The sequence below is a fragment of the Grampus griseus genome (genome assembly GCF_964374135.1).
Source record: "Grampus griseus genome assembly, chromosome: 11".
Classification (NCBI taxonomy): Eukaryota; Metazoa; Chordata; class Mammalia; order Artiodactyla; family Delphinidae; genus Grampus; species Grampus griseus.
Genome location: NC_139005.1, coordinates 91,988,393 through 92,008,760, shown reverse-complemented (window position 1 = coordinate 92,008,760; position 20,368 = coordinate 91,988,393). Strand labels below are relative to the sequence as shown.

Sequence of the window (20,368 nt, the reverse complement as noted above, 5' to 3'; positions counted from 1 at the left end):
CCAGGTGTATGGACAGGCTCGGGGCAGTGGAGGGGCTGCAGGTTCCGGGGGCTGGGACGCCTGGGGCTCAGCTGGAGCTGGTGGACTCTGGGGCAGGGACGGGGCAGGGGAGAGGCCTGGTCTGCCAGTCTGAGCACCCCACCCTGATTCTGGACTGGACAAGCTGCCCCCTTCGTACGCAGGTACCCCACCTGGGCTTTCCGGTATGGCAGACAGGCCCAGAGCCCCCCGACACTGCACTATACAAGGGGCAGGCTCAGAGTTGAATGTGGCCGTGTGTGCGTGTGTGTGTGTGTGCAAGCACGCATCTAGCAGTTTGTATGTCACAGATAGCTGCGCGTGTACTTCAGTGTGTTTTCATCTGTGTACATCTGTGTGTGAGTTTATGAGTTTGTGTATGGAAGGGACTTTCACCCATTCCCCCCACGCCTGGGGACTCAGAGTCAAAGCAGCTCATGGTAGGGGTTGACTCTAGGCCCGAATGGCCTCCCTGGTAGGTCCTAGATAAGAATCCCAGCTCTACCTCACTCTGCTCTGCCTTACCCTGGCTGAGTGACCTCGAGTACGTCCTTTTCTCTCTCTGTACCTCAGTTTCCCCAGCCATTAAGTAGAGACAGCAAGGCTGCTGGAGGTTGAAATGGAATTCAGCTGTGGCGACAGCCAGCACAGGCTGGCACGCGGGAGGAGGAACGGCTCTGCCCCAGTGAGCTCAGCCTCCTGTAGGCAGACCGAGGACCTGCCAATGGTCAGAAGGGCAGGAGGGGCTGAGGAGCAGGTGCCAGGCTGGGGTCCAGGTTCTTGGATCAGGCGAGAAGCCTCAGGCCCCTGTGGAAATTGGGGGTACACCCAGTCCCTCCCTCCAGGCACTCACCTTCAGGGGGACACGGGGGACACGGGGGACAGAAAGAATACCCCCAAGATGAGCTGTGCATTGATGGGGGTGGCCCAGGATGCTTCAGAGGAGCAGCCAGAGGCACTCTGGGAGGGCTGCCAGGAGGAGGTGAGAGCTGAGCTGAGGTGTGAAGGGGCCAGGTCAGGAGGTGGGCAGCCCAGGCAGAAGGAAGAAAGCAGGTGGTAAGCAAGAACTTTCAGGGTTCAAGAAACAATCGTGTGATGCTCTTCACCCAGCGCAGGCTAAGAACCCTAGATCTGTTAAAGGTTTCTACCATCTTCATTTTTAGAATCGATTGCCGAGAAGTCCAATGTCGCTGGGGCGCAGCAAGGGAAGAGCGGGAAAGGGGAGAAGGAGGCAGAAGAAGTTGGCCAGGCCACACGTGCACCCAGCACCCTGGCCCAGCAGGAAGGAAGCGCTCTCTGCTCTCAGTGCAGGGCACGCAGGGCACACAGAGTAAAGCCCCTGCTCTGGTGCAGCTTCCAGCCTGGGAGGACACAGACCAAGGACACAGAAGCATATCCTGCCACGTTAGTCTTGAGAAGAGCGATAAAGAAAAATGTAGCAGAGAGAGGGCAGTGGTCAGGGCAGGTCTCACTGAAGAGGTAACATTTGAGCAAAGACTTGAAGGAGGTAAAGGAGCAGGTCATGAGGCAAGACTGAAGGAAAAGCATTTCTGGCAGAGGGAACAGCAAGTGGCAAGGCCCTGAGGCGACCTGTACTCCATCTGTTGAAGGTCAGGAGCTGGGCGTGGCTACAGTAGGAGGGAGAGGACAGAGAGGCGCACAAGCGCCATATCACGGAGTCCCTGGTGGGCTGTGACGAGGGCTTTGGGCTCTGTAGGCGGGGCTTGTGAGCAGGCCACGTGGTGAAGACCCCTCTGGTGGTCATGTGGGAATTGGCTAGTGAGGGTGGCCGGACCACTGGCTAGTGTAGGAGCCACGGTGACCTAGATGATGGTGGGAGCCACTGAGGTGTCAAGAAGAGGTTGGGTTCTGGGGTTGGTTGGAAGGTAGAGGCACAGACTTTTCTGGTGACTAGATCCTCAAAACAATGGGGGAACCATTATATAATAAGAATAAAAGACAGGAGCTTGGGGTCATCTTCACAACTGTCAGTTGTCACAACTGTCCACTTCCTGCTGGGCTGTCAGCCCCAAGAGGGTGGGAATGAGGTCTCTTATATTCACCAGTGTGACCCCCGTGCCCAGCACAGAGCCTGGCCCCAAGCAGATGCTCGATAAACATGGAGGGGTCTGGTGACGGAATCTAGGGCCCCAGAGGCCAGCACCGTCTTCCATGCCTTGCCCCTAAGGCAGTAAGATGTAGGAGAGAGCACTGCACTAGGAGTCTGGAGCCCTGGGGCTCTACTCACCCATTCTTTCTTTTTTATTTTTTCTAATTGTATTTTTTTCAATTTTAATTCAGCTTTTAAAGGTTGCTTTCTACTCATCCACCCTTTCCCGGAGGATTTGTTCAGGTGGCAGGCCCTGTGCTGGGTTCCATGGGGATCCAGAGGTGAATGAGACACAGGCCCGCCTTTTTTGTGGGGGAGAGAAACGAAGCCAAAAGCCAGTCAGATTGTTGATCTGACCAAGGGCTGCCTAGGGGAGGGGGTGGCTTACTCTCCAGGGCCCAGAGCCCATCGCTGGGCAGGTGGCCTTGGAGCTGGCCTTTAAGGGTCCCACCATCCTTTAGGCAGAGGGCGTGTCTGTACAAAGGAGCATCTTGTGGACCTGCAGGGTGACGTGCGTGACGGAAGGTAGGGCTCCAGGGACGAGGGCAGCAGCCTGGCCATGGAGGGTCTTGGGTGCCACGGTGAGGGGTTTGGAGGTGGCTGGGAACCTTGAGGGGATTCTGAGCAGGTGAATGGCTGGAGGTGGGCAGGGAGAGCTCTCTCCTGACAATGTGGAGGAGGGGCTGGAGGAGGAGCTGGGAGGCAGGAAAGCAGTTGCGAGGCTGCCCCAGGAGTCCAGGTGGGAGGCAATGGGAACCCCAGGTGTATGGCCCCCCCCCACCAATTTGGGCTGTGTCTAATTTTGGGTTTTCTCAAAATGGGATCTTCTGTGATACTCAAAGTTCTCCCAGACAGATGTGAGAGCCAGTTATGAGGGAGGCAAAATCCATGGGGTGAAAGCCTGGCTTGGGGAATGGGGAGAGGAAGGGTGAGGCGTACTGAGCATCTTACCTGGGGCTGCTCCCCTAAGTGCCTCCTCTAATGGACCTATGACCTTCTCTGAGCCTCAGTTTCCCCTCGTACCCTGTGAGGCAGTAGAGCAGAGTGGTCAGGGTGTTATTCTGGAGACAAACCACTTGCGTTTGCAGCCTGGCTCTGCCGCTAACCAACTGTGGGATCTCGGCCAAGTTGCTCAATCTCTCTGTGCCTCAACTTTCTCATCTGTAAAATGGGGATAATGAGAGAACCTATCACCACCCCCCCCCCAGGTCTGTGGAAGGCTTACATGAGACAGTGCGTATAAAGCACGGGAAACAATTCAAATAAATGTCAGCTGTGATCACCTCTGTGCTCCCCGAGTCCCCAATATCTCCTTGGTGATCCAGACTCGGAGTAAAATGGGGATGTGCCTCTCTGGCAGCGGGAGTGGACCTGGGGCTGAGAGAGGGCAGAAGCCGGCCCATCACTGGGCTCTCCCGGCTCTAGCCACCCACTCAGCTCACGGGGGACAGCCAGTTTCACCAGGGGTGCCCTGGACACTCCGGGCAGTGGGCGGGACTGGAGGGGCTGCCCCACCCAACGCAGGACCTTTCCCATCCGTGGCCCTGGCCCCGTGAAAGCCAGCAGGGCCTGATACAGATGTCCAGATGTCCTCTGGTTGGGGTGGAGGGGAGTCCAGGTGAGAATCACCTGCGGTCACCTCCCTTCCTTGCATCCATGGGGGCCACTCAGGAGATCCCTGTGGCTGGAGCCAGAGATCCTTGACTGAGAACCTTTGAGCATCACAAAAGATCCCTGTTTTCAGAATCCCTCTGTGTGAAAATCCAAGACCCAAAGCAAAGGACACCCTGCCCACCCACCCACGCACACCTGGGGACGTATTTTAAAGCCGCAGTGGTCTTTTGGGATGTGATAAGAGGAGGCTAATTTCCTACTTGCTCTGCTGGTGGGTGGGCAAGTGAAGGACCTTCTCTGGACTGTGGGAAAACCTGCCAGAGAAGGCAAATAGCACTCAGAAGTTTGCCTGGGGGTCTAGAGACACAGCCACAGGTCTGGGGCACTGACCAGGGTGGCATTCAGGTATTATTTCATCATGATTTTTTAATTAACAGCTCATTTACAGGAAGTAGCCCAGAGTAGTGGAAAGAGCAGGGAGTCAGACACCTGGGCTCGACCCCCACTTACCTGCTGTGTGATCTTTGGCGAGTGGCTTAGCCTCTCTGGGCTTCAGTTTTTCCATCTGCAAAATGGGCTGGTTGTCAATGCCAGACATTCAAATCACATTGGGAAAATGAGGCTAGGAAACCCCTGGACTGAGTTATTGCTAAAACATTCTGGGTCTTAGTTTCCTCATCTGTCCTATGGGTGCAGAACCTTGAAAGGCTTTTGGAGGTTAAGCAAGATAGTATATGTAAAGTGTCTACACAGAGTGGGCTGAGGAAGAGCATGGGGACCATGGTCCCCACATCCTGGTGACCAGAGGATTAAATGGGGTGATATCCGTAAAATGTCTTGCACAAACACTAAATGAATATTAGTTTTTGTCTCCTTCTCCTTCCTCTGCCCCTAAGAGACTTTGGGGCAGTGGGGAGAAAAGAGGGGTGGCGCTCCTTGGAAGGCAGTCCCTGGCTCGGCACAGAGCCGGCTCAGGGCTTCTGGGGGAGGGTGAAGTGAATGGATTGAATCGATGTTGTGGAAGCTTTGCTATTGAGAAACAGGAGGAAGGAAAAAACATCCCCCGAATGGGAGGGAAGCTGAGGGCAAGAGGAGCTGGTTTACAGAAACTTGTACTCCGTGTATGCACCCCAGTTCCATCTGCGGGTACCTTGGGGGGTGGAGTTCAGGCAGTGAAACCTCCATCTCTCCTCTGACCGCAGATGCAAAGGTAGGGATTCTGGAGCCAGACCAGGTCCAGCTGGTCACCTGGGCGAGTTGCTCTGAGACGTGCTTCGCTCCTCTGTGAGCTGGCTCAGTGCTCACTTTCAATTACTGCTAGCTGGCGTTATTCTCCTCCTCCCCCAAAAGGCAGGGGTGCCGTCTTACTTCCACGCAAGGTTGGTGTTCAGTAAAGACTCCCTTGCAAATGCCAGGCTTTTTCCAACCCTGGTCTGTTTCCTTGCCAGGATGTCCATGGCCGAGGCCCCCCAAGCGGCTGGCGGGCAGGGCGATGGAGGTGATGGAGAAGAGGCAGAGCCGGAGGGGATGTTTAAGGCCCCCGAGGACTCCAAGAGAAAAGTCCGCGACTACCTCCGCCTGGCTCCCCTCTGGCTGGCCCTGGTTGTGTTGGCTTCAGTGGGGGTCCTGCTCTGGTATCTCCTAGGTAACTGCGGGGCCCTTGGGAGAGGTACCTGGGGAGGACTTGGGGTGGTCGAGGGGGCACAGCAGGACAGATCAGGATTCCAGGCTCAGCAATGCCTAGAAACCACTGTGCGACCTTGGACATGCACTTCTCTCTGAGTCTCCGTTCCTGTCCCATGAGATGGGAGTGCAAGTTCCTTGCTGGGGCCTAGTGGCCACAGTTCCCAGCAGCTGAGGAAGGAGTGCTCTCCCAGAACCCAGTTCTTGTAAAGTGACAAGCTGAAGGGGTGTAAACATTGCCTCCCCTTGCCTGCAGCCCTCCTGGGTTGCCCCTGGGGCTTGGAGCCACCAGGCTCAGCTGGAGGAGGCCCAGTGGTGCTGGTGGTGCCTGGCACCAATGAGTGCGTCTGCTCACTGGAGCCCGATCTGGGAGCTCTTCTAGGGTGGGGACCATAGCTCTATCATCTCGGGGTCTCCAGGGCCCAGCATGAGTGGGAACGAAGGGGAGGGGGGCACAGAACTCAGGTGTCCAGGGGGGTGTCCATGCACGTAGATGGCTTTATACCCCAGCATGGGCACATGTGGAATTCAACCCAGAGGGAATGTGGGTGCGGGTGGAGGGAGAGCAAGAATGCCCAGAGCAGGTAGCTCAGGCATCTCCCATGTCCTGAATTTTGGCCCCTCCCTCTCTGGTATCACAGCCCTCAGTCAGTCCCCTGGAACCCCAGGAGCAACTGGCCCATGCTCTGGGTCCATTCGTCCATCCTATTCATTCATTCAGTACTGAGGACCTCCTATATGCCAGCTCTGTGCCAGGCTGTAGAGATAGTTCTGTTCTCACCATAATGCTTGGCATGTGCTAGGACAGAGAAAGCAGAGGGTGCCCCGGTGGAACCCTAGCAGGGACAGCCCACCTTGCCCAAGTGATCAGAGACCTCCCATTAAGCACTCTGCAAAAGTTAGATCATTTTCTTACTGACTGCATCTCCTGGTGGAATTTCAGGTCCACTGAAAGGAATGGGGACCCACTTTGGAGCAGCCACTGGGGAACTCAGCCTCGGCCCAGCTCTAGAGGGGGGCGAGGTGGGGGGGTATTCTGGAACCCCCGGGTTGAAGCTGTTAGGAAGCCTGGGTCTGATGAGGACCCACCTGCCGTGATGTCGGATGGATTGATTCTGTTCAGAGCCGAGCAACGCAGGCCGGGAGTGGAAGCCGTGTGCATTTCACCACCGGCAGGAAGCCGGCGCCCCAGATAACACGGGGCTGCCGAGGCCTCCTTAGGCTGCGGGATAATTAGTCTTAAGGGGAAACCATAGAGAGTCAGGCTGGAGGGCCAGGAACTCACCTGCCAATTGTCTTTCTTCTCAGAGTCTGATTTCTCCTGATTACACTCCTGGAGTGAATCACCCCGCTGGGGGTGGGTGCTCCGTGGGGCTGAGGACCCAGGGGGTGAGTGCCCCAAAGCCTCCACTGGGGGAAGCCAACCCAGAGGGATGAGGGATGAGGACAGAGGAGGCACTTTCGGAGATATGTGAACGATTCCTCCCGCGCGGGGCCAGGCTGTGCTCTGGGTACCGGGCACTGGACGAGGAGATGAGTCAGAGACACGCGGTGTCTGGTCTGGAAGGGGAGCTGTACAAGAGGCCTATTGCACTGGAACAGGATAAGCCTGAAGGAGCGAACGACTGGTTAAGTGGCAGCCTGACCCAGAAAGTGGCCCAGGAGAGGAGAGGGTGGGGGCCGGCTTCCCAAAGCCGGTGGGCCCTGGGCTGGTCCACTTGGAGCCCAGTAGCGGGTCCCTTCATGCCGCCCAGCTGTATTTCCCTGGTCTTCTCCTTCTCCTGCTCTCCTGGGCCACAGTTTTATGCTTTATTCTCAAACCTTCCTCACCCCCCACCCACTTTGCCCCCTGCTTCAATGAGAAAACCGAACCACTCCGAAGGGAAGCCCCATAGATGCCCTCCCAGGTGTACCCACGTGCTCCGTGCTCTGCCCATCCCCACGTGCTAAGCAGCCCTGCCCCATCTAGTCAGCTGTCCTCCCGGCCCAGATCCCACTCCCTTTGTCCTCGTGGTGGCCAGGCTCCAGCCATGTCCCCTCTCTCCTCCGGTGGCATCGTCCATCACTGTACAGGGCTTCTCGTTGCTCCTGTACCAAATCCCTCTCGTGCCTGCACACACACACACACACACACACACACACACACACACACACACACACAGCCATTTCTCTGCTCCCCTTTGCAGCAAATCCCTGTCGTTTGAAAACGCTTCGGCCCCCCGTTCCACGCCTCTTTCGGGCGCCCTTTCTGATCTGACTCCCTGCCCCTCACCCCCGAAACTCCACCAGTGCTTGTCAGGGTCACCAGTCCTCACGTTGCAGAATCCGGCGGTCAGTCCTCGTTGCATTTGTTCCATTGGCAGCACGTGACCGGGCGCCTCCCTGCCTCCTCCTTGACACGTTATCCTTACTTGGCTTCCAGGGCGCCCACACCTTCTTTTCCCTCAGCTCATGGTGACTTCTCCTCCTCCTCCTCTCTGCTCCCCCGCCACCCCGACATTCCCTTATGCCCTGAAGATTCCCAAATTTTCATTTCCAATCTGGGCCTCTCCCTTGAGCGCCACTGTATCACCGGGGCCTGCCCCTCCCCCAGGATGTCTAAGTGCATCTCAGACCCCACTGACAGTTAACTCTCCTGTGAATTGTCAGTCTACCTTTTGAGGATATTTTAAAGGGGCTTTCCTATATATATATATATATATTTTTTTTTTTTTTGCGGTACGCGGGCCTCTCACTGTTGTGGCCTCTCCCGTTGCGGAGCACAGGCTCCGGACGCGCAGGCTCAGCGGCCATGGCTCACGGGCCCAGCCGCTCCGCGGCATGTGGGATCTTCCCGGACCGGGGCCCGAACCCGCGTCCCCTGCATCGGCAGGTGGACTCCCAACCACTGCGCCACCAGGGAAGCCCCGGGGCTTTCATTTTTAATTGATGTTTACCAGTTGTTAATATAAAATGATATTGAACTATTGATTTTCCATGTTTCAGAGGCAATGTGTGTTTATATATGAGATTTTTGGAAGTTCGAGATGTTGAGAAAATGGTATATAACTTTAGGGTATCATCAATAGTGACCTAAGAGAGCTTCCCTGGTGGCGCAGTGGTTGAGAGTCCGCCCGCCGATGCAAGGGACGCAGGTTCGTGCCCCGGTCCAGGAAGATCCCACGTGCTGCGGAGTGGCTGGGCCCGTGAGCCATGGCCACTGGGCCTGCGCGTCTGGAGCCTGTGCTCCGCAACGGGAGAGGCCACAGCAGTGAGAGGTCCGCGTACTGCAAATAAATAAATAAATAAATAAATAAATAAAAATAGTGACCTAAGAAAATCCTTTAAAATTGAAAAAAAAATGGAGAGAGCATCCCAGGTGGTGGCCATTCCATCCTTCCCGTTGCTCCCCTAACTGCTCTCTTTATTTTACTCCCCAGCCCCAATTTGCCACCAGCAAACCTGGTCCTCTCTAACCCCAAAACATACCCTGACTCCAATCATTTCTCTCCCTCTTCGCTGTGCAGCCTGGTCCAGTCTCCCCTGGACCACTCTCACTTGATGGCTGCAGGAGCCTCCTGCAGTTCTCTCTGCTTCTGCCTTTGCCTCCTTAGAGCCTGTTCTCAACACAAAGGCAGAGGGATATTTTTACAAAGCAAATCAGATCATCTAACTTCTCTGCTTAGAGCCTCCCAGGGCTCCTGTCTCACTCAGAGCAAAAATCAAAGTCCTTCCAGGGTTGCAAGGCCCTACATGACCTCCCCCTCCCCCATGTCATCTCCTCCTGCTCTCCCCTAGCTCACTCCTTGCTGTTCCTCAAACATCCAGACAAGCTCCTGCCTCAGGGCCTTTGCACTTGCCAGTCTGCTGCCTGAAATTCTCGTCCCATAGATTAACATCCACATGGCTGATACCATCTCCCTCTTCTCTGGCCTCCAAGTTGCAGCCCACACCAGCCCTTGATTTCCACGCCACTTACACCTCTAATGTGTTATGTCCTATGTTTGTTGTTTATTGTCTGTCTTTCTTGTTAGACTACAAGCTCTGAAGGACAGGTTTGTTTTTTCTTGATTATTTTGTTTATTGTTATACTGGTATATTCCCAAGTGCTCTAGGCCAGTCCCTAAACATAGCAGGTTCTCAATAAATATTTATTGAATGAATGAATAAATGACTGAATAGGGGTATAAACCCTGGGCTGTGAATCTATTGTCTTCACATCAGCCAAAACAATCTTTGCAAAACGGAAATCTGATGACGTCATCCCTGATTTTAAACCTTGCGTGGTTTCCCTTGCTCATTAGGGGAAAGACCAAAATCTTGCCCTGCTGATGTCTCAATCTCTTATTATACCTCCCCCCATCTGACTGCTCCAGCCAAACAGGCTTTTGGCCCTGCTCCTCGCCATGATCCCTCTGTCGCAGGGCCTTTGCACGTGCTCTTCCTGCTGCCCTGAAGGTACTTCCCTCTTTCCCCTCTTCCCAGTTTACTCTCCACTCCTCCCATCTCAGATGGAGGGTCACCCTGGCCCAGGTTTTCTTTGTCATGTCCCCCCCTCAATAGCAACTTGTGCTTCTTCAAGACGCTGCTGGCATATGAATCCCACAGGTTGTACGGTTACTGGGGGAACACCTGCCTTACCCACTACTGTCAGCTCCACACTGGGGGACCCATCTGTCTTGGTTTATCAGTGTACCCCACATGGTAGGTGCCACCTGGACAACCCGCTGGACAACACAGAGGTGCTGAACCAAGAACTTGACCTGCTGGGCCCATGTGGGTTTCTCGGCATCTATGTCCTGGACCGATCACTGTGTCGGCTTCTGCCTGGGAGCCTCTGGGACACCATTCATCAGTTGGCCTCTCTCCTCCCTGGCATTGTGGGATGAGTTTGTCACTACACACACTCTGAATGACAGTGACAAAGAGGATGATGATGGTGGTGGTGCCTTGGAGGCCCAAGATGCTGGAGGCTGAGTGGGGGTTCAGGGTAGCAGAAGAAGGTGTGGGGGACACAGGAGCCGTCCCCATCTGTTCCCTTGGTTAACTTTGCTGGTTTCTTTCTGGGTAGGGCACAAGGCAGAGATGACGGTCAGCCAGGTATACTCAGGCAGCCTCCGCGTGCTCAATCGCCACTTCTCCCAGGACCTTGCCCGCCGGGAGTCCAGTGCCTTCCGCAGTGAAACCACCAAAGCTCAGATGATGGTAGGAAGGATTGCGGGGATGGGAGGGAAGGACGGTGGGGACAAGAAGGGAGAGGGGAGGGGCCTGATCACGTCAAGCCAGTGGGTTAGTCCATCCAGCACACTCACTGGGATCAGAGCCCTGTTCCAGGCACAATGGAAACGAGGTGGTGTAGGGTGGTGGGAAAGGTAGTGGGCTCTGGGGTCAAATGCACTTGGACTAAATCCTGATTGTGCCACTTAGTAGAAGCATGACCTTAGGAAATTAGGGCAGTGCAGGGATGCTGCCCGGACCCAGCCACACACCCTCTGTTGCCGGGCAATGGCTTACTTCACTGGGGATGGTCTCCCATGGCCAGCACCTGCCACTCTTAGGTCGCAGGACAGCACCCTGAAGGGCAGGCCGGAAGTGCTGAGGAGTTATGCCCAGCAGCAACCCTCAGACGTGAGGGATGGAGAAGGTGGATAAATACCCCGGCTCCCTTGGCCCTTGGTGGGAGCGGTTCTGAAGATGCCCCCGCAGCCTCTCAGAGGTCCCTGTCGGCTTGCACCTCAGTTGCCACAGCTCTGGCCGGCACCTTCACAGCCGTGAATGGCTGCCTCCCTGCCCATCTGTTTTCCCCACTGGTGTTCCTTGGAATCACCTCCAAATAAACCGCCTGCCTCAGGACCCGCTTCTGGGAGACCCGAACAAGGCTCTCTTTCCTTCCGTGTAAAGTGGAGTGATAACAACAGTGCCTGTCTGTAGGGTTGTCGTGGGGTTGAAATGAGAGAGGAGAGTGTGGACATTACCTCTACGCCGTTCAGGTGCTTTAAGAACCCACAGTCCTGCATTCCACCCTGCCGGTGGCACTGCCACTGAACACGTGCAGAGACCAGGCAGCTCAGCTCCCGTGGCTGGTGGCGGGGCTGAGGAGGGGACTTGGGAACCTAGTGGGGCTTCTCAGAGTCGAGGAGTGACTTCTGATGAGGGGGAGAGGCCACTGGCGGTCTGACTGAGGTCAGAGCTGGTAGACGTGGAGGTGTCAGGGGCAGTGCCCGGGTGTAGGGGGAGGGGTAAAAAGATGGAATGAGGTTTGTTTCCCGGCGTGGCCACCGCCCACCGTGTGACCACGGGCAAGCCTCTCTACCCCGCAGGCTCCTCGTCAAGCAGGGCTGCTGGGAGGGGCAAAGGGCATCCCAGGGCAGGAGGGGGTTTCTACAGAGGGTCACCAGGGGGCTCTGCTTTTTTCCCCTCCTTTTAGCTCAAGGAGCTCATTGCCAGCACCTGCCTGGGTACTTACTACAACTCTAGCTCCGTCTACTCCTTTGGGTGAGTCGCCCGGGGCCCCACGACCGGCCCCTGCTAGAACTTTAGACTCAAAGAATGAAAGACACTGTAGGCTTCTGAGGCAATGGCTTCATGTTTTAAAATGGGGAAACTGAGGCACGGAGAGGAAACTTGGCTTCCTGCATGTGACCTCCCTTCACCCAGCTTGGCTTTCTCATGGAGAATGGGCACAATGGTGTGGTAGGGATTACCCTAGACAGTGGCCGTGGCGCCCTTAGCAACGGCCTGATGGGTATCAGGTGAGGACATGGAGGAGCGGTAGGCAGCTGTCCCATTCACTTATGACTGGGTCCGTGGCACACAACCTAACCTCTCGTGCCTCAGTTTTCTCATCTGTGAAATGGGGCTGTTGAGAGCCCCTTCCTCAGAGGTTGTTAGGAGACTTCCAAGTGATAGTGGAGAGCAGAGACTGACAAGTAGTAAGCGCTCAATGCGCATGAGCCGCAGTTGGTGTCCTCCCCCAGCTCTGGGCGGGGCCCGAAGTCCAGGCTCCGCCCCCAGCCCCTCTCACTGCTGCCACATCAGGGAGGGACCGCTCACCTGCTTCTTCTGGTTCATCCTCCAAATCCCCGAGCACCGCCGGCCGATGCTGAGCCCCGAGGTGGTGCGAGCCCTGCTGGTGGAGGAGCTGCTGTCCACGGCCAACAGCTCGGCCCCTGCTCCCTACAGGGCCGAGTATGAGGTGGACCCCGAGGGCCTGGTGATCCTGGGTCAGTACTGGGGACGGGGAACGTGGGACGGTCTGGCAAGGCCTGGGAAGGCTGCTGCCAGGGCTGGGATGCTCTCGGGGATGGGCCCCCCACTGAGTGGCCAGGAGCCAGGACTGAGGGGCAGGGGCATGGGGGAGGGTGGGCAGTCAGGGTCAATGTCAGACAGGCTGGCTCTGATAGTCTCTTCTATTTTTATTTTGTATTTCATTTTATTTATTTATTTTTGATCTCTGTTTATTTGTTTGTTCGTTTCCTTTTAACAGAAGCCAGTGTGAAAGACATAGTTGCACTGAATTCCACGCTGGGTACGCGACTTTGGTTTTTCCTCCCCACTTTCCTTTTGAGTTGGTGTTTTCCTCTGAGTTGGTGTTGAGTTGGTTTGGTTGAGTGTCAGGGGTCCACATGGCTTCTATGAGTGCAGGAGGCATGGTCTGGGGTTACCCAGGGGGCACCACGGTGGCCTCAGTGATGGGTCCTGAGCGAGACTGGGGGCTTGTGGGGGGAGGGGAGGAGGTGTTGTGCACATGTGAACACGTATGTGTGTGTCTTGTACAAAAGTTTGTGTGTTGCGTGTGTGGGGGGTGAGCGAGTAGCAGATTTATTTGCACATCAATGTGACCCTACTTTTCGATCATGGAATTCCATTTGCCCACAATCTACCATTTCCACTGATGGTAGAAAATAATCTTGCCAATTCGAGGTATAGCAATCACTTTGGCTTTAAAACTTTAAAACTATTTCTGTCACATTCAAGGATACTCCCTCCAACTTTTCCTTCCCTTTCTCAGCCAGCCAGGCTAATCTGCCCTCTCCTCCCACCCCACCCCCATGCCCTATTGCTAGAGTCACCTTGCTTTTCTCCAAGGGGCTCCAGTCTTCCCACTGAACCCTGGGAAGCAAAGCACCAGCAGGGCCACCATGCTGCACAACGCCAGGGAACGCTGCCCACGTTATGGTCTGTGTGACTGGAGACTCCTGCACTTGTGCAGTGTATCACCTAGGCTACCGTACCCTGTGGCTCCGAGCATGAGTTCCAAAATTCCCAGATTCTTCCTAGACTACCTGGGGAGGCAGAGTTGACATCCTGGTTATACCTTTTCTGACCTTCCTCTCCTCCCATGTGGCTGGTCACATGCTTATTTCCTTGGTGAATGGAGGTGATGGAGTCAAAGGACAATTTTCAAATACGAAAATCATGATTCTCATACAAAGATATGAGCACATATCAAAGATTTATTTAATTCACTGATGAAGGGACCAGTAGGATGTTCCCTCCTTGTGTCCAAAGGAGAGCACAAGAAACACATCTTGTGCTTATCTATCATCTGTCTATCATCTAACACTGCATTGGTGCACATGTTGCTCTGACCCTTGGTCTGGAATGGGCCTTTCCATTGCCCTTGGCTGTGCCGGGTGTCCACGTGTCCCCAAGTTTCTGGCAGTTGCTTTATCATGATCCTTATTTAGTTCAGTGCATGTCCAGAGCCCCTGCCCTCCTGGAGTGCAATGCCTAATGGGGCGAGGATGACAATTCAATTCCTCTAAACGGGCTTTTGGGGCAATTTGTCCATGCCAGGCCCCATGCCTGCTCTGAAGACACCAGCTGACCGTGTCCTCACCCCTGCCCTCGGAAAAGCTCTGAGCCCCATGAGGGAGACACACACATAAACAGAATCTCACATCACCTAGTGCCAGGGCTAGGACAGAGGTCCTGGAGGCAGTGCAGAAAGGGAATCGTTCTGCCCTGGGGACAGAGGTGGACCCTGGGGTCTGTGAGCCAAAACAGAGGAAGAGATGTGCTTCTAGAGGGAGGAAGGAGTTGCTCCTGACCGGGGGGTCCTGGAAGGCTTCATGGAGGAGGGGGCAACAGACTCAGGATTGGGGGGTAAGTAGGAATCTGTCAGGTCCAGCGGGGAAGGGGCCAGGTGAGGAGAACACAGAAGGCAGTTTCATTTACTTTTGCCCAGGCTCCCCAAAGATGTTTCTGATTATCAACAGAGACCAGCACATCCCTCTCCACTTAATTTGCTTCACAAAAAAAGTAATTATTAAAATGGCAAAAGCAAAGCATCACCTTGGAGCAAGATTTAAAGAATATAAACGCCTAGGAACAGCCAGGCACCTTTCTCCAGGGATCCTGACCCTTCCCCTTGCAGATGTCAGAGCTCTCTCCCTGGGGAGGTCGGCTCCCCAGCTGGAGTCAGGATGGCCAGGGAAGAGGGAGTTGAACAAGAGACAGCAGTATCAGAGCAAAGCCTGTTCACTCACCTCCATTCCCTTCCTGGTCCTCAGAACCACACAGAGAAGGAGGTGGGGCAGGGGTTAGTACTTTGTCCATTTGACGGAACTCAGCGTGGCTGAGTGACTGGCCCAGAGTCACGCAGCTGATAAGAGGTGGTGCCGGGACGACCACGCAGCGTCTGGACTCCCCGCATACCAGGCTGCCTCCCACATCCGGGGCTCACTCCTGAATCCTTACTGCTTCCTGGCAGAGCAGCCATCCTCCCTGCTTCACAGGCTCATGATGACGTTTAAACGACATACTTATGGCAGCATGCTAGCTTGAGCTCACTTCCTCTACCCGGGCTGCCTCCCAGCCCCACTGGAACACACTCCCTTCTCTCCACCTGAAATGAAGGCCCCAGCCCGCTCCCCTTATTGCTTGGTCATCCCACTGGTCTCCCGGCCTCCTCAGCTTTGCTCCCAGTAGCCAGAGGAGTCTGTGATCCAAGCCCGACCGTGTCCCAGCCCTGCCTAACCTTCCATGGCTCCCACGGCCGCAGGAGGAAAAGGCTTCTCTCCTGGGCGTGATCTGGGTCCTGCCTCCCTCCTCCCACTTGCCCTCCTGACTCAAAGTCCCCTGTCCGCCCTGGCCTGCGGCCCTTTCCTCACTGTGACCTCCCAGGACTTCCCTGGGAGCCCTCACTTCTGAGCTGTTCCGCCCAGTGCCTGCCTCTCTCCCTGCTGTTCTCCTTGCTCCCGCCAAGTGACGGGACCTTTCTCTGGCACTCGCCTGGCATGGAGAGCTCAGCGAGTGCTAAGGGAACGAATGAATGAACCAATGAATGAGTGCATGGTTGAGGAGGCTGGGGATGGAGCAGTAGGGAAACAGAAAGCTGGGATATAGCATATGTGGGCTGACCCCCATCCAGCTACTCTCCTCGCCCCACCCCTTCTTGGGTGAGGACCTGACAGGGCTGGGCCCACCGCGGGTCTCTCCTCCCAGCTAACAGGGCTCAGGGGGCCTGTCCCTCTCCCCACTCCAGGCTGCTACCGCTACAGCTACGTGGGCCAGGGCCAGGTCCTCCGGCTGAAGGGGCCCGACCCCCTGGCCTCCAGCTGCCTGTGGCACCTGCAGGGCCCCGAGGATCTCATGCTCAAACTCCGGCTCGAGTGGATGCTGGCTGACTGCCGGGACCGGCTGGCCATGTATGATGTGGCTGGGCCCCTCGAGAGGAGGCTGATCACCTCGTGAGTCCCTGGGAGGGCAGTGGGGGGAAGGTTGGGAAGGGGGTGACGGTGTGGGGTCAAAGCCACACCCAGTGTTCTGAGACAAGGGGCTGTGTGACCCCAGACCCTGGTATTTGGTATCCGGGAGACAGTGAGGCCAGCCCAGAGGGAGATGGTGAGAGGAGACTGGAGAAGGCTATGTGCTGTGAGCAATCCCCTTCCCCTCCCCCAGCCTCGGTTTCCCCATTTGTAACAAAACAGGTGTACTAGATGACCCCTAAGGTCAGCTCTGGGAGGCGACGTGATCTTGTTAGAATGCTCCAGAGTCTGGCAGCCCCAGACTTCCAACCATACTCTACCGCTTTCTAGCAGTGTGCTCTAAGCCAAGTTACTTTGCCTCTCTGCGCCTCAGTTTCCTCACCTGTAAAATGCGTGCACAGCCATGCCTACCTTGCAGGGTTATTGCGAGGATTTAAATCAGACCTGCTGGGCCAGGCTCCTTACACACAGTAATGCTGTCCATTATTACTATACATTAAATGTATCCATTAAACATCCAGTAGCTACCCATTACTACTATCATTATATATAGTCGAGTTGGGGCTGAGTCACCAAGGGCATGGAATGCCAGGAGCTATCTGAACCTTAATACTTGCTAAGTGAGGAACTAACAGAAAGTTCTTGAGCAGAGGAGAAGGGCTTTAGGATATGACATGGAATGCAGAAGGCGGGCAGGTGGTGGGCTGTGGGGAGACCATGAAGGGGCTGGAAATGGCCTTGGCCTCCAGGAGCCTGATCACCCCCCCACTGGATGGGAGAGGGGAGTAGGTCTGTAGGAGGTCAGGGGACACCCTGGGGCACCAGGCTGCTGCCTCCTCTGTCTTTCTCAGGCACCCAGCTTCCAGCTTTCGGGATGGGGGTGGGACCTGCATGTTCAAGATCAAGGGCAGTCCTGAAGGGCGAGCTGGGTGAAGGTTCTCCCCAGCCCCCTCCCCTGGGGCCTCTCTGACTCTCCAGGGTCTGAGGCTGTGCTCTCATCTGCAGCCCTCCCCCCGCCCCCCCACCGCCCTGCCACATGCTGACCGCCATCTGGCGTGTGCGTGGGCTGGGTTCCTGGAGGGCCCTGGGGGGCCCAGAGAAGCCAGACACAGCTCATTTCCAGGAATGATGAGGGTGGGAACGCTTCAGCGCTTTCCCTGGGGCTTCTCCAAGTGCCCCCCGCAGCCTGCTGCTGCAGAGGGGACCTGACTGCCGGCTCAGCTCTGTCCCTACTCACTGTGGCACCAGGTGGCTCACTCCGTCTCAGACCCTTGGAGAAGGTGTAAAATGACGGGTCAGACAAGACTGGAGAGGTCCTCAGACTTGCACCCCAGACCATGAAGGGGGGACTTTGGTGGTAATGGGAAGACGCGGGGGCGGGGTTGGAGGGCGGGGGGAGCTGGTGGGGCCTCCACCAACTTTCACCTCGTTTTAGTTACAACAAGGGCTCAGCTGCTAAGTAAATAAAAGAAATCCCTAATATTAAAAGCAACTAATAAAGGCGACCTCAGGTCCCTCTTAATCCGTATATCTTACCTCCCACCTCCTGGAGGAGGGGAGCAGTGGAGCTGGGGAGGGCCTGGTACCGCAGGGTGGACCCCTCCCCCCGCCCCCCACAGTGAGATCAAGCCAGCGGTGGTCAAAGCAGGAGGACGAGGAAGTGGGGACCAGTGCCTGGGCAGGCGGAGGCCAGGGGAAATGCCCCTTCCCAGGACCCTGGGGCACCAGGACCCTCCTGGGGAAATTCCTGGGATTGCTCAGTCTTCCCTCCAGTGGCCAGGGTTGCCAGGGCTGCTGTGGGTGGTGTTTTTGAGGCTGTGCTTGGATTTCTCGCGCTTCCCTGGGTGCCTGCAGCCCCCCACGTGGCCACCCACTCCCATCGGTCAAGGCCAGAGCTCCAGGGCCGGCGCCGGCCAGGCAGTACCCCGCAGCTGGATGCTGGCGTGCCCCCTCCGGGGAAAGCAGGGTTATTAGCTTTCTGGGAATTGGTCCACCGATTAGCAAGGGCTCCAGAGAATTCTGTCGGAGGCAAGGGGAAGTTCGGCAGATGTTGGCAAAGAGTGAGGGATAGGGAAGCCGGAAGCACCCCACCTGAGATGGGCCGACCATGGGCATGGACACAGCAGGGGCGCCAGGCGCCATCACAGGCAGTGCCTAGCGTGGGTCTGTCTCTGCTGTGGACCCAGGGTGGGGCCTTGGCACGTTCGTGAGCCTGGGTTTCCCCACCTGGAAACCAAGCGGTTGACCTTGACAATCTCTGAAAAGCCTTTTCAGGGCTGACATTCCTCTAAGAGTCTAGAATTCTAAGATACTGCTATTTCCTCTGTGCCTCCCCCATGGCAGGCTCTGGGTAGAATCCTGAGGTGCCCAAGGGATCACCAGACCACACACCTGTCTTCTCTCTATTCCAGCCCAGAACAGGGCCAGGGGTCAGGTGTGGCCAGCCAGCGTGTATAGTGCCAGTCTGGTCTGCCTACTGGGCACTCAGGGGTCACAGGGATTCTGAGGGTGTGGAGGGGTGCTATGGGCCTGGAATGAGCCCTCACAGTCGAATTGTAAGCTCCAGAAGTCTGGGTAACCTTTTCGCTTCTCTCCCCTGAGGAGCTGGCCTGACCCTTACAGGGCCTCCAGTCAGCCCCCTGGGCCAGAGACGGTCAGACACCTGCCTGAGGACACACAGCAGACTAGCTGAAGACCCAGATGTATAGGCTGCCAATCCCTCCTCCTCTGCTCCTCCCGGAAACCCGCTGCCCCCCCTGATGCCCGTCTCAGACCCTGCCTCCCCCGTCGCCACCTTTTTCTGTCCCACCAGGGTCTATGGCTGCAGTCGCCAGGAGCCCGTAGTGGAGGTCCTGGCATCGGGTGCCGTCATGGCGGTGGTCTGGAAGAAGGGCCTGCACAGCTACTATGACCCCTTCGTGCTCTCCGTGCAGCCCGTGGCCTTCCAGGGTGAGGGGTCAGGGGTCCCTAGGGGATGGGAGGGGCACAGTGGCAGAAGCCAGGGGTGCTCCTCGGGCTTGCCTTCACCTTCTTTGCTCTGGTTGGGGATGGGATGGGGGAGGGAAGGTTCTGGAAGCGCCTCTGCTCTCCAACCTCACCCCCACCCCTGGACTCCCTTTATCTCTCTCTATTCTCGCTCCATTTCCCCCACCTTCTCCCTCACCCCCTCCCCTGCCCCTCTCTCCCACCCTCCCTCATCTCCCCCTCATTCTCTCTCCTGCCCTCTTTCTGACTCTTTCTTTCCTGAGTTTACTGTCTGTCTGCACTCCTCTCTCTGTCCTCCCCTTCCCCCTCTTCCCTCTGCACCCACCCTGGCTGAGCCTGGAGCGTGGGGTCCACCAGACAACCCTCTCACACCAAAGGCCAACCACACAGTCGTCCCTGGAGATGGCTCAGGGGAGGGCGATTCCCAGCATTCCTTGGGAAAGGGTCCCCCAGGCTGCCCCACTGAGACTTCCCCACTCTCCTCCTGCTTCCGGATTCCCCCTCCTCCACCCCCTTTCTCAGGAAGAGCACGTCCCACTCTTCACACCCGATGGCTGGCTGTCCTGGGCTGTCCTGGGCTCAGTGGAAGGGAGGGTTGCAAACAGGAACTACACAAAGAGCCTCTCCCCGCCTCTGCCGTCAGTCTGCCTCTTCCCACCGGCTTTCCCCTCCGTCCCCTGGTGTCCACCCCACTGGTCTCCTGCTGGTGGCCCAGGTCCACAGGTGACCCCTGGGAGTCCCTGGAGCTAAAGAGGTACCAGAGCTGCCCGTTCTCATGGGCGTCTCTGACATAGCTCTACGGGGAGGGAATGGGGGCTTTAGGGCCCCTGACTTCCATGGAAGGTGTTGTGCTAGCTGGGAACACACCTGCTGCCCATGCCTCGCCCTCTCACTGTGTGACGTCAGCCAAGTGGCTCCTCTTCCGCAAACCTCATCTTTGAAAAGGGGATCGATTCTCCCTCCCCAACCCCCGTAACTGTGAGGCTGGCGCAGCAGTGAGCACATTCAGTAAACCGTGAAGGGTTGCACAGCTGATGTCAGTAGCGAACATTTATTGAGCACTTACTACATACCACGTCTGTTTAATCCACTCAACTTCCCTATGAGGTATGTACTGTTATTGTCCCTGTTTCACAGATGAGGAAACTGAGGCCCAAGGTCACACATTCACACTCAGTCATCAGGCTGTACTGTTTAGTGGCAGTAGGGGGCATGGGTTTCAGCTGCCCCCCACCTGCTGGCAGGTGCAGCGGGGTGGGTCCAAGGC

The 20,368-nt window shown here is 56.4% G+C and overlaps 1 protein-coding gene across 1 annotated transcript in view; it reads left to right on the top strand.

Annotated features, from left to right (window-relative positions):
* TMPRSS6 (transmembrane serine protease 6) overlaps positions 1-20,368 on the top strand; it is a 37,872-nt gene that overhangs the window by 380 nt on the left and 17,124 nt on the right. Inside the window, exons 2-8 of the mRNA XM_082665062.1 lie at positions 5,191-5,387; positions 10,476-10,609; positions 11,832-11,899; positions 12,443-12,627; positions 12,891-12,932; positions 15,894-16,098; positions 18,929-19,065. Of these exons, the coding sequence (XP_082521188.1) occupies positions 5,192-5,387; positions 10,476-10,609; positions 11,832-11,899; positions 12,443-12,627; positions 12,891-12,932; positions 15,894-16,098; positions 18,929-19,065 (967 nt within the window). The 5' untranslated portion in view covers position 5,191. The remainder of the gene's footprint in view (positions 1-5,190; positions 5,388-10,475; positions 10,610-11,831; positions 11,900-12,442; positions 12,628-12,890; positions 12,933-15,893; positions 16,099-18,928; positions 19,066-20,368) is intronic.